Below are 18,678 nucleotides of genomic sequence, written 5' to 3'. Positions count from 1 at the left end.
GATACGATTACGGTCATACTAAATGTATATAGTTTTTTTTTTAATGTTTTGCAGCGTTTGTACAATAAAAATTGTATTTTTAAAAAAAATATTTTTTGTTGACAAATTCTGAGAGCCAGAACTTTTTTTCGTTTTCAGTCAAAAAACCTGTGTAAGGACTTGCTTTTTGCGGGACGGGTTGTAGTTTTTATTGGAATTATTTGGGGAACATGCGACTTTTTATTCCATATTTTGGGAGGGTGGTGACCAAAAAAAAAAAACTATAGCGATTCTGGCCTTGACTTTTATTTAATTAATTTTTTTGCGGTGTTTACCGTACGGGAAAAATATTATAGTTTGGGGTCGTTACAAACGCGGTGATACCAAATATGTGTACTTTTAATGTTTTCATTTTGTTCCTATAATAAAGGTCTTGTAGGGGGGGAAGCATTTTTTGTTTTTTTGACTTATAACTTTTATTTTTACACTTTTTTAAAACTTTTTATTACCCAGCTGACCTCCTGGTTCCCGGTGCACACGGTCACCAACAATGTGCATTGGAAGTGACTCCGTAACTGAATATCCTCGTGCGAGATGTAACTTGACGGGGGACCCCCAGTGTTTATCTCCTATAAAAAGCATTATAAAAAAAATATATATATATAAAGCTAGAACTATTCAGGACTCCCGTACAGACAGCAATGTTCACCCTGTGGACACTTCCCAGTCCACCTGCAACATATAGTAACAGGGCGTGAACATTTTTGCAAAGCAGCCCTGGGGCAAAAGAAGAGCATCAACATATGCAAAGCGGATAGGAAACTGTCAAGTCAAGGCTCATTGTTAGGCCTTATTCAGACGAACGTGGGGAAACTCAGACGTAAAAAACTGAAGTTTTTCACGCCCATGTTCCGGGTCCCGTTTTCACGGATCCCCATAGACTTGAGTCTATGGAGGGATCCGTGAAAACTGAAGAGAATAGGACATGTTCTATTTCTCAACGGAGCCTTCAAACGGTCCGTTGAAACGACGGCCGTGAGAACGGTCCCATTAAAATACATGCGTTCATGTGACGGCCGTACATACTGACTTGAAGAGGGTGAATATTTATGCATTCAATTCATTTGTTTTTAACCCCTTAACGCGCGTCAAAACAATATGACGCGGGCTTAGGAGCTGAACCTGCACCGTTTGCAGCGGCCACCGGCTCTGTTATACACCGAAAACGGTCCAAATCAGAGATAACACCGATCCCGCCGTTTAACCCTAGTGAAGACCCCTAGGTCTGCCTTCTGTGTCTGATTATTATGCCCTGCCGGAGGCTTAACAGTAGAGCACAGAATAAAGGAGTACATGGCAATAGTATTGTTGTGTATTGCATTAGGGATAACATGGTAACGTCGCCTAGTAAAACGGAAAAAAAAAGTGAAAAAATGTTTCATAAAATATAAAAAAAAACTACTTAAAATAAGTTTAAAAAACCTCCCTTCCTTTTGTTTGCTCATAAAAATATATAAAAAGGCAACATAATTGCTATCGCTGCGTTCGTTAAAGTCTGAACTATTAAAATTCCTCGTTATTTGAACTGCCAGGTGAATGCCCTTGAGTAATTGTAATGAATGTAGATCACTACCTAGTTATTGGTTTTCACTTTGACATAAGTCTTTTTCCGTTGATCAATGTCCGCGGGGCGTGAATACTTTTTATAGACTTGGTAAAAATATCTACATATAAAATGTACAACAATTCTATTTAAATAAGTCAAATCTACAGCCAATACTGCAAAAATGTGCGACTACCCGGTCTACAAATGGCAGTGCAATGTGACAGTAGTAAAATCTTGACATATCGGGTTGCATCTGGGTTGGGATTTTTCATTTGTCAGACCTCATGGTGTACAAATATTTGCATTTACAGGTCTGGAACTGTGAGCAAAAGGAAGAGAAGAAAGCCCCAGATCAGTTTCTGTGTGGAGCAGGGTACATCGATGACATTTTTTTTTTCTATTGACGTCAAAGGAGAAAAATGTTGCTTTAAAAACAACATCTGAAAAGCAATTTAGTTTCCTCTATAAGAAAATCTCGGATTAGTTCCTCAAAATTGTTTCTTTAATAATAAACACAGCAAAACCCCAGTAGCTACAGAGCCGTAAAGGGTGCAAAAACTACACCTGATGCTGAACAGGCTGAGCAGGTTTTCCCATAATAATACTCGGAAGTATAATCCACGCCGGGCCAATACAGAACATAATGGGGTCAGAGCGCTGCCTTCGGTGGCACCAAGCCCGTGATGCAATGGTTATCTTGATTACGTCAGGACATTTAAAGGAACGGTAACTTTTTTTTTTAACGTGAAAAGAATGCAAAAATAGTAATTTCTTGTAATTTACGGGTCTCTTAAAATGAAAAATGTACCTATATAGTCTATTCTACAAGGCCGCCATGATCTGAAGTCAATAAATAATTCTGTTTACAGCAGCCATAAAGTGAGACTGTTCAGTAAAAAATAAAAAAAATAAATGCCATAACAGATTTCCATGAATTGCTTATCTACATCTAATGGACAGCTTTCGGAGTATTCAGCCCACTTCTCAACCATAGGGCCATGAAATAAGTGGTCAGTAAAACATGGACATTTTTGGAGTAGAATTCTTTGCTCAAAATAAGGTATAACCAGTAACAATAGTCAATAACCCTACATGTTAATCAATCTGTCTATGTTATAAGGATAGATTGAACCAGCCTTGGTGGGAACAAAAGACCCTCAGCCAATCAATGGACTGAGCCTCAAAAACAATCCTCTCCGATGAAAGCTCAGACCAATGGGCTCCAATGTCTTTGTGGTGGTTAAGATAGGGACTCTAGACCTTCTCAGCTTCAACGTCCTTGCACTTGGTTGCCCAACCATAGGCAAGTTGGGTTTGATGTCATAATGTAGCAATTTCAGCAGATAAGAAGACATCCAATGGTTCTTTCATAGGTTTTCTGGCTAGTCCCCTTTCCTCAAAGGTACATCTTCATTATACTGCTAGTTGTAGGACAGTATTCCAACTGAAGATGTTCCAAAAGTGATCCCACCACTAGATGTTTACCTTGGCTTTTTTTGTTCCAGAGATGAACCCCATAGCTGTTCCTCAATAAGGTCTTCATCTCTTTCGGCTCAATAACCTCAAAGTACTTCTTCCAATCCTGCCATTGAATGGGATAGAAAGATTCCATGGGAAGAACATTCACCCCTCTACAGCTGTTCTTGTCCCTCAGTCTATGGATCCCACACCACCTCTTGTAGACCCGCGTCAAAAGCTGAGGACCTTGATGTCCATACAACCAGTAGTTGTAAGTGTTTACGAACTCTCTCATGCAGAGCTCAATGAACTTGTGTTGAGGTTGGAAGGTGATGAAGGCTCCGTTGATTATGTACAATGATTGCAAACCCATCGCATTCGTGATATTTAATAAATTCTTCAGGATAATGAAATCCGTATCCAGGTAAATGCCACCCCATTTCCATAGGATGGCCAAGCGGCAGGCGTCCGAAAGAGTTGGATAGTCCACCAATTCCCAATGTCTTTCTACTTTCAAATACCAAGAACTTAGAGGCGTATCGGAAAAAAGTTTCTTGAAGTCCATAGGAACAAACTCTACATTCGAGAAGCAACTCAGAAGAGAAAAGCCAAGGTTTTGAGGCAGGGATTGGTTGTTGCCCGTTAACCCTTTCATCATTATAGATATTTTTGTGTGCGGGTTGGCTCGGGCTGCAGACTCTACTGCACACATAGCTTGGAAGCTTGGACTAGTCTTCTCTGAGGTCTCCAAGAAGAAGATGCCACCAACACCAGTGGAATTAGTTTGAGAGCTCTTGGGTTCATGGGGTATGGAGTCTGGACAGGTGATCTCCTTAGGTAAATGGTGTAAGTGGGCCTCTTCTTTTGTCACGTATGTCAACCTTAAATACACGAAGACGAATACAGAGGACAGTGAACAGAAGGAAGCCAATGACATTGACCATGACTTCACAGTCCCCATTACCCCCGAGGACAGATAGTTGGATAACTTCATCGTTTTGTCAGATGATGGAACTTCAAAGTATCTGCAAAAGAAAAAATATTGGTCAATTTCACCAAAACTGTGGTCTGAAGAACCAATTTTACCGATTGTTGATGGTTATGAGGAGTTGGGGATTTTCTCACTAAAGACAACCCTGTCCATATGTTCTGATAGGACATATGGATATTTTGGAGGGGGTCTCCTGCTTGGGATCTTCGTCTATGAGTTGCTATGGAAGAGTGGCTCCTGCATTTGGGGACCTGGCCCGTCAGATCTGTTAATAGATAATGATCTGCATGTGAATTTTATTTAATAATGTATAATAGAGATGGTTTTATGCCTTTTACGATAAGTCTCCAGTTTTGAGTACTTTATCTGCTCTGAAAAATTCCCCTCCCCCACACTCTTATTCCAATTCTATGGCTCTTACGGAAACAGCGTAGCACAGCGAGCTTGGCTGTTTCCATACTCCCGGGTACATATGCCATAAATGTCTAAGATAGGAATACCCCTTTAAAAAAAAAGTAAATAAGCAGCTGGCCACTAGGGGTAGTTTACCGAAGATGCATTTGTTACTGAGTTCAATCTGAGCTCCCCCTAGTGGTGGCTGCTGGATGCTAGAATTTTATCATATTACTCTATAGCAGTGTGAAGGGAAGCTGCGGATTAAAAGGTCTGATAATTTGTCAGTAGCCAAAACATAACTGAACGACTACACGATCGACCTACATTTACCTGGAATACCATTTCTGACAGATGTACAGCACCTCACACGTCTACTGGAGACTCAAACTATCGTTACAGGGTCAACTATCTTAAAATGGTCCAAGGATTTAACAGCAGGACCAAACACTTTACTAAAAACTATAATACTGCCCCCTATATACAAGAATATAACTACAATAATACTGCCCCTATATACAAGAATATAACTACTATAATACTGTCCCCTATATACAAGAATATAACTACTATAATACTGCCCCCTATATACAAGAATATAACTACTATTATACTGCCCCTATATACAAGAATATAACTACTATAATACTGCCCCTATATACAAGAATATAACTACTATAATACTGCCTCCTATATACAAGAATATAACTACTATAATACTGCCTCCTATATACAAGAATATAACTACTATAATACTGCCACCTATATACAAGAATATATCTACTATAATACTGCCCCTATATACAAGAATATAACTACTATAATACTGCTCCTATATACAAGAATATAACTACTATAATACTGTCCCCTATATACAAGAATATAACTACTATAATACTGCCCCCTATATACAAGAATATAACTACTATTATACTGCCCCTATATACAAGAATATAACTACTATAATACTGCCCCTATATACAGGAATAGAACTACTATAATACTACCCTCTATATACAAGAATATAACTACTATAATACTGCCCCTATATACAAGAATATAACTACTATAATACTGCTCCTATATACAAGAAAATAACTACTATAATACTGCTCCTATATACAAGACTATAACTACTATAATACTGCTCCTATATACAAGAATATAACTACTATAATACTGCCCCCTATATACAAGAATATAACTACTATAATACTGCCCCTATATACAAGAATATAACTACTATAATACTGCCCCTATATACAAGAATATAACTACTATAATACTGCCCCCTATATACAAGAATATAACTACTATAATACTGCCCTTATATACAAGAAAAATAACTACTATAATACTGCTCCTATATACAGGAATATAACTACTATAATACTGTCCCTATATACAAGAATATAACTACTATAATACTGCCCCCCTATATACAAGAATATAACTACTATAATACTACCTCCTATATACAAGAATATAACTACTATAATACTGTTCCTATATACAAGTACAAGAATATAACTACTATAATACTGCTCCTATATACAAGAATATAACTACTATAATACTGCTCATATATACAAGAATATAACTACAGTAATACTGCTCCTAAATACAAAAATATAACTACTGTAATACTGCTCCTATATACAAGAATAGAACTACTATAATACTGCCCCTATATACAAGAATATAATTACTATAATACTGCCCCTATATACAAGAATATAACTACTATAATACTGCCCCCTATATACAAGAATATAACTACTATAATACTGCCTCTATATACAAAAATATAACTACTATAATACTGCCCCCTATATACAAGAATATAACTACTATAATACTGCCCCCTATATACAAGAATATAACTACTATAATACTGCCCCCTATATACAAGAATATAACTACTATAATACCCTCCCCTATATACAATAATATAACTGCTATAATACCCTCCCCTATATACAATAATATAACTACTATAATACCGGCCCCTATATACAAGAATATAACTACTATAATACCGCCCCCTATATACAAGACTATAACTACTATAATACCGCCCCCTATATACAAGAATATAACTTCTATAATACTGCCTCCTATATACAAGAATATAACTACTATAATACTGCTCCTGTATACAAGAATATAACTACTATAATACTGTCCCCTATATACAAGAATATAACTTCTATAATACTGCCTCCTATATACAAGAATATAACTACTATAATACTGCTCCTGTATACAAGAATATAACTACTATAATACCGCCCCCTATATACAAGAATATAACTTCTATAATACTGCCTCCTATATACAAGAATATAACTACTATAATACTGCTCCTGTATACAAGAATATAACTACTATAATACTGTCCCCTATATACAAGAATATAACTACTATAATACTGCCCCTATATACAAGAATATAACTACTATAATACTGCCCCTATATACAAGAATATAACTATTATAATACTGTGCCTATATACAAGAATATACTACTATAATACTGCCCCTATATACAAGAATATAACTACTATAATACTGCTCCTATATACAAGAATATAACTACTATAATACAGCCTCCTATATACAAGAATATAACTACTATAATACTGCCCCTATATTCACGAATATAACTACTATAATACTGTCCCCTATATACAAGAATATAACTACTATAATACTGCCTCCTATATACAAGAATATAACTACTATAATACTGCCCCTATATACAAGAATATAACTACTATAATACTGCTCCTATATACAAGAATATAACTACTATAATACTGCCCCCTACATACAATAATATAACTACTATAATACTGCCCCTATATACAAGAATATAACTACTATAATACTGCCCCTATATACAAGAATAGAACTACTATAATACTGCCCCTATATACAAGAATATAACTACTATAATACTGCCCCTATATACAAGAATATAACTACTATAATACTGCCCCTATATACAAGAATATAACTACTATAATACTGCTCCCTATATACAAGACTATAACTACTATAATACTGCCCCCTATATACAAGAATATAACTACTATAATACTGCCCCTATATACAAGAATATAACTACTATAATACTGCTCCTATATACAAGAATATAACTACTATAATACTGCTCCTATATACAAGAATATAACTACTATAATACTGCCCCTATATACAAGAATATAACTACTATAATACTGCCCCTATATACAAGAATATAACTACTATAATGCTGCCCCTATATACAAGAATATAACTACTATAATACTGCCCCTATATACAAGAATATAACTACTATAATACTGCTCCTATATACAAGAATATAACTACTATAATACTGCCTCTATATACAGGAATATAACTACTATAATACTGCCCCTATATACAAGAATATAACTACTATAATACTGTCCCCTATATACAAGAATATAACTACTATAATACTGTCCCCTATATACAAGAATATAACTACTATAATACTGCTCCTATATACAAGAATATAACTACTATAATACTGCCCCATATATACAAGAATATAACTACTATAATACTGCCCCATATATACAAGAATATAACTACTATACTACTGCCCCATATATACAAGAATATAACTACTATACTACTGCCCCTATATACAGAATATAACTACTATAATACTGCCCCCTATATACAAGAATATAACTACTATAATACTGCTCCCTATATACAAGAATATAACTACTATAATACTGCTCCTATATACAAGAATATAACTACTATAATACTGCCCATATATACAAGAATATAACTACTATAATACTGCCCCCTATATACAAGAATATAACTACTATAATACTGCTCCCTATATACAAGAATATAACTACTATAATACTGCTCCTATATACAAGAATATAACTACTATAATACTGCCCCTATATACAAGAATATAACTACTATAATACTGCTCCTATATACAAGAATATAACTACTATAATACTGCCCCCTACATACAAGAATATAACTACTATAATACTGCCCCTATATACAAGAATATAACTACTATAATACTGCTCCTATATACAAGAATATAACTACTATAATACTGCCCCTATATACAAGAATATAACTACTATAATACTGCTCCTATATACAAGAATATAACTACTATAATACTGCCCCCTACATACAAGAATATAACTACTATAATACTGCCCCTATATACAAGAATATAACTACTATAATACTGCTCCCTATATACAAGACTATAACTACTATAATACTGCCCCCTATATACAAGAATATAACTACTATAATACTGCCCCTTTATACAAGAATATAACTACTATAATACTGCTCCTATATACAAGAATATAACTACTATAATACTGCCCCTATATACAAGAATATAACTACTATAATACTGCCCCTATGTACAAGAATATAACTACTATAATGCTGCCCCTATATACAAGAATATAACTACTATAATGCCGCCCCTAAATACAAGAATATAACTACTATAATACTGCCCCAATATACAAGAATATAACTACTATAATACTGCTCCTATATACAAGAATATAACTACTATAATACTGCCTCTATATACAGGAATATAACTACTATAATACTGCCCCCTATATACAAGAATATAACTACTATACTACTGCCCCTATATACAAGAATATAACTACTATAATACTGCTCCCTATATACAAGAATATAACTACTATAATACTGCTCCTATATACAAGAATATAACTACTATAATACTGCCCCCTATATACAAGAATATAACTACTATAATACTGCCTCCTATATACAAGAATATAACTACTATAATACTGCTCCCTATATACAAGAATATAACTACTATAATACTGCCCCCTATACACAAGAATATAACTACTATAATACTGCCCCCTATATACAAGAATATAACTACTATAATACTGCCCCTATATACAAGAATATAACTACTATAATATTACCCCTATATACAAGAATATAACTACTATAATACTGCTCCTATATACAGGAATATAACGACTATAATACTGCTCCTGTATACAAGAATATAACTACTATAATACTGCTCCTATATACAAGAATATAACTACTTTAATACTGCCCCTTATATACAAGAATATAACTACTATAATACTGCCCCTATATACAAGAATATAACTACTATAATACTGCCCCTATATACAAGAATATAACTATTATAATACTGCCCCTATATACAAGAATATAACTACTATAATACTTCCCCTATATACAAGAATATAACTACTATAATACTGCACCCTACATACCAGAATATAACTACTATAATACTGCTCCCTATATACAAGAATATAACTACTATAATACTGCCCCTTATATACAAGAATATAACTACTATAATACTGCCCCTATATACAAGAATATAACTACTATAATACTGCCCCTATATACAAGAATATAACTATTATAATACTGCCCCTATATACAAGAATATAACTACTATAATACTTCCCCTATATACAAGAATATAACTACTATAATACTGCTCCCTATATACAAAACTATAACTACTATAATACTGCCCCCTATATACAAGAATATAATTACAATAATACTGCTCCTATATACAAGAATATAACTACTATAATACTACCCCCTATATACAAGAATATAACTACTATAATACTGCCCCTATATACAAGAATATAACTACTATAATACTGCTCCTATATACAAGAATATAACTACTATAATACTGCTCCTATATACAAGAATATAACTACTATAATACTGCTCCTATATACAAGAATATAACTACTATAATACTGCCCCTATATACAAGAATATAACTACTATAATACTGCCCCTATATACAAGAATATAACTACTATAATACTGCTCCTATATACAAGAATATAACTGCTATAATACTGCTCCTATATACAAGAATATAACTACTATAATACTGCCCCTATATACAAGAATATAACTACTATAATACTGCCCCCTATATACAAGAATATAACTACTATAATACTGCCCCCTATATACAAGAATATATCTACTATAATACTGCTCCTATATACTAGAATATAACTACTATAAGGGCATGACCACACATGGCGGAATTCCTCCGCAACTGTCCGCATCAATGCCGCACAGAATCTGCGTTGCAGATTCTGCAGCGGATCTGCACAAAATGTGCAGAAAATTGATGCGGACTGGCCGCTGCGGACTGCAGGAAAAGTGCTTCTCTTCTCCCTATTCAGTGCAGGATAGAGAGAAGGGACAGCACTTTCCCTAGTGAAAGTCAAAGAAATTCATACTTACCGCCCGTTGTCTTGGTGACGCGTCCCTCTTTCGGCATCCGGCCCGACCTCCCTGGATGACGCTCCAGTCCATGTGACCGCTGCAGCCTGTGCTTGGCCTGTGATTGGCTGCAGCCGTCACTTACACTGAAACGTCATCCTGGGAGGCCGGACTGGAGACAGAAACAGGGAGTTCTCGGTAAGTACGAACTTCATTTTTTTTTACAGATACATGTATATTGGGATCGGTAGTCACTGTCCCGGGTGCAGAAACAGTTACTGCCGATCGCGTAACTCTTTCAGCACCCTGGACAGTGACTATTTACTGACGTCTCCTAGCAACGCTCCCGTCATTACGGGAGCCCCATTGACTTCCTCAGTCTGGCTGTAGACCTAGAAATACATAGGTCCAGCCAGAATGAAGAAATGTCAAGTTAAAAAAGCAAGACGCATCCGCAGCACACATGACATGTGCATGACAGCTGCGGACTTCATTGCGGAACTTAGAATCTCCATTGAAGTCAATGGAGAAATTCCGCCATGAGTCCGCCACTGCTCCGCAACAGACAGAGCATGCTGCGGACACCAAATTCCGCTCCGCAGCCTATGCTCCGCAGCGGAATTGTACGCATCGTGTAAACGAACACTGCTAAATTAAAGTGAAAGTCAATGGAGAAACGGCTCCGCTGCGGAATAACGCTGCGGAGTGTCCGCAGCGGAATTTAAGTGAAATTCCGCCATGTGTGAACCCGCCCTAATACTGCCCCCTATATACAAGAATATAACTACTATAATACTGCTCCTATATACAAGAATATAACTACTATAATACTGCCCCCTATATACAAGAATATAACTACTATAATACTGCCCCCTATATACAAGAATATAACTACTATAATACTGCCCCCTATATACAAGAATATAACTACTATAATACTGCCCCTATGTACAAGAATATAACTACTATAATACTGCTCCTATATACAAGAATATAACTACTATAATACTGCTCCTATATACAAGAATATAACTACTATAATACTGCCCCCTATATACAGGAATATAACTACTATAATACTGCCCCTATATACAAGAATATAACTACTATAATACTGCCCCTATATACAAGAATATAACTACTACCGTATAATACTGCCCCCTATATACAAGAATATAACTACTATAATACTGCCCCCTATATACAAGAATATAACTACTATAATACTGCCCCCTATATACAAGAATATAACTACTATAATACTGCCCCTATATACAAGAATATAACTACTATAATACTGCCCCCTATATACAAGAATATAACTACTATAATACTACCCCTATATACAAGAATATAACTACTATAATACTGTCTCTATATACAAGAATATAACTACTATAATACTGCCCCCTATATACAAGAATATAACTACTATAATACTACCCCTATATACAAGAATATAACTACTATAATACTGTCTCTATATACAAGAATACTGCCCCTATATACAAGAATATAACTACTATAATACTGCCCCCTATATACAAGAATATATCTACTATAATACTGCTCCTATATACTAGAATATAACTACTATAATACTGTCCCCTATATACAAGAATATAACTACTATAATACTGCTCCTATATACAAGAATATAACTACTATAATACTGCCCCCTATATACAAGAATATAACTACTATAATACTGCTCCTATATACTAGAATATAACTACTATAATACTGTCCCCTATATACAAGAATATAACTACTATAATACTGCTCCTATATACAAGAATATAACTACTATAATACTACTCCCTATATACAAGAATATAACTACTATAATACTGCCCCCTATATACAAGAATATAACTACTATAATACTGCCCCTATATACAAGAATATAACTACTATAATACTGCCCCTATATACAACAATATAACTGCTATAATACTGCTCCTATATACAAGAATATAACTACTATAATACTGCCCCTATATACAAGACTATAACTACTATAGTACTGCCCCCTATATACAAGAATATAACTACTATAATACTGCCTCCTATATACAAGAATATAACTACTATAATACTGCTCCCTATATACAAGAATATAACTACTATAATACTGCTCCTATATACAAGAATATAACTACTATAATACTGCCACTATATACAAGAATATAACTACTATAATACTGCCCCTATGTACAAGAATATAACTACTATAATACTGCTCCTATATACAAGAATATAACTACTATAATACTGCTCCTATATACAAGAATATAACTACTATAATACTGCCCCCTATATACAGGAATATAACTACTATAATACTGCCCCTATATACAAGAATATAACTACTATAATACTGCCCCTATATACAAGAATATAACTACTATAATACTGCTTCTATATACAAGAATATAACTACTATAATACTGCTCCTATATACAAGAATATAACTACTATAATACTGCTCCCTATATACAAGACTATAACTACTATAATACTGCCCCCTATATACAAGAATATAACTACTATAATACTGCCCACTATATACAAGAATATAACTACTATAATACTGCCCCTATATACAAGAATATAACTACTATAATACTGCTCCTATATACAAGAATATAACTACTATAATACTGCTCCTATATACAAGAATATAACTACTATAATACTGCCCCCTATATACAAGAATATAACTACTATAATACTACCCCTATATACAAGAATATAACTACTATAATACTGTCTCTATATACAAGAATACTGCCCCTATATACAAGAATATAACTACTATAATACTGCCCCTATATACAAGAATATAACTACTATAATACTGCCCCCTATATACAAGAATATAACTACTATAATACTGCCCCCTATATACAAGAATATATCTACTATAATACTGCTCCTATATACTAGAATATAACTACTATAATACTGCCCCCTATATACAAGAATATAACTACTATAATACTGCTCCTATATACAAGAATATAACTACTATAATACTGCCCCCTATATACAAGAATATAACTACTATAATACTGCCCCCTATATACAAGAATATAACTACTATAATACTGCCCCCTATATACAAGAATATAACTACTATAATACTGCCCCTATATACAAGAATATAACTACTATAATACTGCCCCTATATACAACAATATAACTACTATAATACTGCCCCCTATATACAAGAATATAACTATTATAATACTGCCCCTATATACAAGAATATAACTTCTATAATACTGCTCCTATATACAAGAATATAACTACTATAATACTGCCCCTATATACAAGACTATAACTACTATAGTACTGCCCCCTATATACAAGAATATAACTACTATAAGGCTGGGTTCACACATGGCGGAATTGCACTTAAATTCCGCTGCGGACACTCCGCAGCGTTAATCCGCAGCGGAGCCGTTTCTACATTGACTTTCACTTTAATTTCGCAGTGTTCGTTTACACGATGCGTACAATTCCGCTGCGGAGCATAGGCTGCGGAGCGGAATTTGGTGTCCGCAGCATGCTCTGTCTGTTGCGGAGCAGTGGCGGACTCATGGCGGAATTTCTCCATTGACTTCAATGGAGATTCAAAGTTCCGCAATGAAGTCCGCAGCTGTCATGCACATGTCATGTGTGCTGCGGATGCGTCTTGCTTTTTTTACTTGACATTTCTTCATTCTGGCTGGACCTATGTATTTCTAGGTCTACAGCCAGACTGAGGAAGTCAATGGGGCTCCCGTAATGACGGGAGCGTTGCTAGGAGACGTCTGTAAATAGTCACTGTCCAGGGTGCTGAAAGAGTTAAGCGATCGGCAGTAACTGTTTCTGCACCCGGGACAGTGACTACCGATCCCAATATACATGTATCTGTAAAAAAAAATGAAGTTCGTACTTACCGAGAACTCCCTGTTTCTGTCTCCAGTCCGGCCTCCCAGGATGACGTTTCAGTGTAAGTGACGGCTGCAGCCAATCACAGGCCAAGCACAGGCTGCAGCGGTCACATGGACTGGCGCGTCATCCAGGGAGGTCGGGCTGGATGCCGAAGGAGGGACGCGTCATAAAGACAACGGGCGGTAAGTATGAATTTCTTTTACTTTCACTAGGGAAAGTGCTGTCCCTTCTCTCTATCCTGCACTGATAGGGAGAAGGGAAGCACTTTTCCCGCAGTCCGCAGCAGCTAGTCCGCATCAATTTTCTGCACATTTTGTGCAGATCCGCAGCCGTAATCCGCAACCCGGATTAGGTGCGGCATTGATGCGGACAGTTGCGGAGGAATTCCGCCATGTGTGGTCATGCCCTAATACTGCCTCCTATATACAAGAATATAACTACTATAATACTGCTCCCTATATACAAGAATATAACTACTATAATACTGCTCCTATATACAAGAATATAACTACTATAATACTGCCACTATATACAAGAATATAACTACTATAATACTGCCCCTATGTACAAGAATATAACTACTATAATACTGCTCCTATGTACAAGAATATAACTACTATAATACTGCTCCTATATACAAGAATATAACTACTATAATACTGCCCCCTATATACAGGAATATAACTACTATAATACTGCCCCTATATACAAGAATATAACTACTATAATACTGCCCCTATATACAAGAATATAACTACTACCGTATAATACTGCCCCCTATATACAAGAATATAACTACTATAATACTGCCCCCTATATACAAGAATATAACTACTATAATACTGCCCCTATATACAAGAATATAACTACTATAATACTGCCCCTATATACAAGAATATAACTACTATAATACTGCCCCTATATACAAGAATATAATTACTATAATACTGCCCCTATATACAAGAATATAACTACTATAATACTGCCCCCTATGTACAAGAATATAACTACTATAATACTGCTTCTATATACAAGAATATAACTACTATAATACTGCTCCTATATACAAGAATATAACTACTATAATACTGCTCCCTATATACAAGACTATAACTACTATAATACTGCCCCCTATATACAAGAATATAACTACTATAATACTGCCCACTATATACAAGAATATAACTACTATAATACTGCCCCTATATACAAGAATATAACTACTATAATACTGCTCCTATATACAAGAATATAACTACTATAATACTGCTCCTATATACAAGAATATAACTACTATAATACTGCTCCTATATATAGAAGAATATAACTACTATAATACTGCCCCCTATATACAAGAATATAACTACTATAATACTGCCCCCTATATACAAGAATATAACTACTATAATACTGCTCCTATATACAAGAATATAACTACTATAATACTGCCCCCTATATACAAGAATATAACTACTATAATACTGCCCACTATATACAAGAATATAACTACTATAATACTGCCCCTATATACAAGAATATAACTACTATAATACTGCTCCTATATACAAGAATATAACTACTATAATACTGCTCCTATATACAAGAATATAACTACTATAATACTGCTCCTATATACAAGAATATAACTACTATAATACTGCCCCTATATACAAGAATATAACTACTATAATACTGCTCCCTATATACAAGAATATAACTACTATAATACTGCCCCCTATATACAAGAATATAACTACTATAATACTGCCCCTATATACAAGAATATAACTACTATAATACTGCCCCTATATACAACAATATAACTTCTATAATACTGCTCCTATATACAAGAATATAACTACTATAATACTGCCCCTATATACAAGACTATAACTACTATAGTACTGCCCCCTATATACAAGAATATAACTACTATAATACTGCCTCCTATATACAAGAATATAACTACTATAATACTGCTCCCTATATACAAGAATATAACTACTATAATACTGCTCCTATATACAAGAATATAACTACTATAATACTGCTCCTATATACAAGAATATAACTACTATAATACTGCCCCCTATATACAAGAATATAACTACTATAATACTACCCCTATATACAAGAATATAACTACTATAATACTGTCTCTATATACAAGAATACTGCCCCTATATACAAGAATATAACTACTATAATACTGCCCCTATATACAAGAATATAACTACTATAATACTGCCCCCTATATACAAGAATATAACTACTATAATACTGCCCCCTATATACAAGAATATATCTACTATAATACTGCTCCTATATACTAGAATATAACTACTATAATACTGCCCCCTATATACAAGAATATAACTACTATAATACTGCTCCTATATACAAGAATATAACTACTATAATACTGCCCCCTATATACAAGAATATAACTACTATAATACTGCCCCCTATATACAAGAATATAACTACTATAATACTGCCCCCTATATACAAGAATATAACTACTATAATACTGCCCCTATATACAAGAATATAACTACTATAATACTGCCCCTATATACAACAATATAACTTCTATAATACTGCTCCTATATACAAGAATATAACTACTATAATACTGCCCCTATATACAAGACTATAACTACTATAGTACTGCCCCCTATATACAAGAATATAACTACTATAATACTGCCTCCTATATACAAGAATATAACTACTATAATACTGCTCCCTATATACAAGAATATAACTACTATAATACTGCTCCTATATACAAGAATATAACTACTATAATACTGCCACTATATACAAGAATATAACTACTATAATACTGCCCCTATGTACAAGAATATAACTACTATAATACTGCTCCTATGTACAAGAATATAACTACTATAATACTGCTCCTATATACAAGAATATAACTACTATAATACTGCCCCCTATATACAGGAATATAACTACTATAATACTGCCCCTATATACAAGAATATAACTACTATAATACTGCCCCTATATACAAGAATATAACTACTACCGTATAATACTGCCCCCTATATACAAGAATATAACTACTATAATACTGCCCCCTATATACAAGAATATAACTACTATAATACTGCCCCTATATACAAGAATATAACTACTATAATACTGCCCCTATATACAAGAATATAACTACTATAATACTGCCCCTATATACAAGAATATAACTACTATAATACTGCCCCCTATATACAAGAATATAACTACTATAATACTGCCCCTATATACAAGAATATAACTACTATAATACTGCCCCTATATACAAGAATATAACTACTATAATACTGCCCCTATATACAAGAATATAACTACTATAATACTGCCCACTATATACAAGAATATAACTACTATAATACTGCCCCTATATACAAGAATATAACTACTATAATACTGCTCCTATATACAAGAATATAACTACTATAATACTGCTCCTATATACAAGAATATAACTACTATAATACTGCTCCTATATATAGAAGAATATAACTACTATAATACTGCCCCCTATATACAAGAATATAACTACTATAATACTGCCCCCTATATACAAGAATATAACTACTATAATACTGCTCCTATATACAAGAATATAACTACTATAATACTGCCCCCTATATACAAGAATATAACTACTATAATACTGCCCACTATATACAAGAATATAACTACTATAATACTGCCCCTATATACAAGAATATAACTACTATAATACTGCTCCTATATACAAGAATATAACTACTATAATACTGCTCCTATATACAAGAATATAACTACTATAATACTGCTCCTATATACAAGAATATAACTACTATAATACTGCCCCTATATACAAGAATATAACTACTATAATACTGCTCCCTATATACAAGAATATAACTACTATAATACTGCCCCCTATATACAAG

The 18,678-nt window shown here is 33.9% G+C and overlaps 2 protein-coding genes across 2 annotated transcripts in view; one reads left to right on the top strand and one right to left on the bottom strand.

The window, feature by feature from the left end:
- Window positions 1–2,475, top strand: part of LOC142748625 (poly(U)-specific endoribonuclease-A-like) — a 33,362-nt gene extending 30,887 nt beyond the window's left edge. Inside the window, exon 7 of the mRNA XM_075855761.1 lies at window positions 1,897–2,475. Within this exon, the coding sequence (XP_075711876.1) occupies window positions 1,897–1,989 (93 nt within the window). The 3' untranslated portion in view covers window positions 1,990–2,475. The remainder of the gene's footprint in view (window positions 1–1,896) is intronic.
- The window catches only part of A4GALT (alpha 1,4-galactosyltransferase (P1PK blood group)), a 53,615-nt gene continuing 36,840 nt past the window's right edge, over window positions 1,904–18,678 (bottom strand). Inside the window, exon 2 of the mRNA XM_075855758.1 lies at window positions 1,904–4,068. Coding sequence (XP_075711873.1) covers window positions 2,982–4,037 — 1,056 coding nt within the window. The 5' untranslated portion in view covers window positions 4,038–4,068 and the 3' untranslated portion in view covers window positions 1,904–2,981. The remainder of the gene's footprint in view (window positions 4,069–18,678) is intronic.

Source organism: Rhinoderma darwinii, chromosome 3 (assembly GCF_050947455.1).
Source record: "Rhinoderma darwinii isolate aRhiDar2 chromosome 3, aRhiDar2.hap1, whole genome shotgun sequence".
In the NCBI taxonomy this organism is placed as follows: Eukaryota; Metazoa; Chordata; class Amphibia; order Anura; family Rhinodermatidae; genus Rhinoderma; species Rhinoderma darwinii.
Note: the sequence above shows the minus strand (reverse complement) of the source record. Positions and strands in the feature narration are given on the sequence as shown.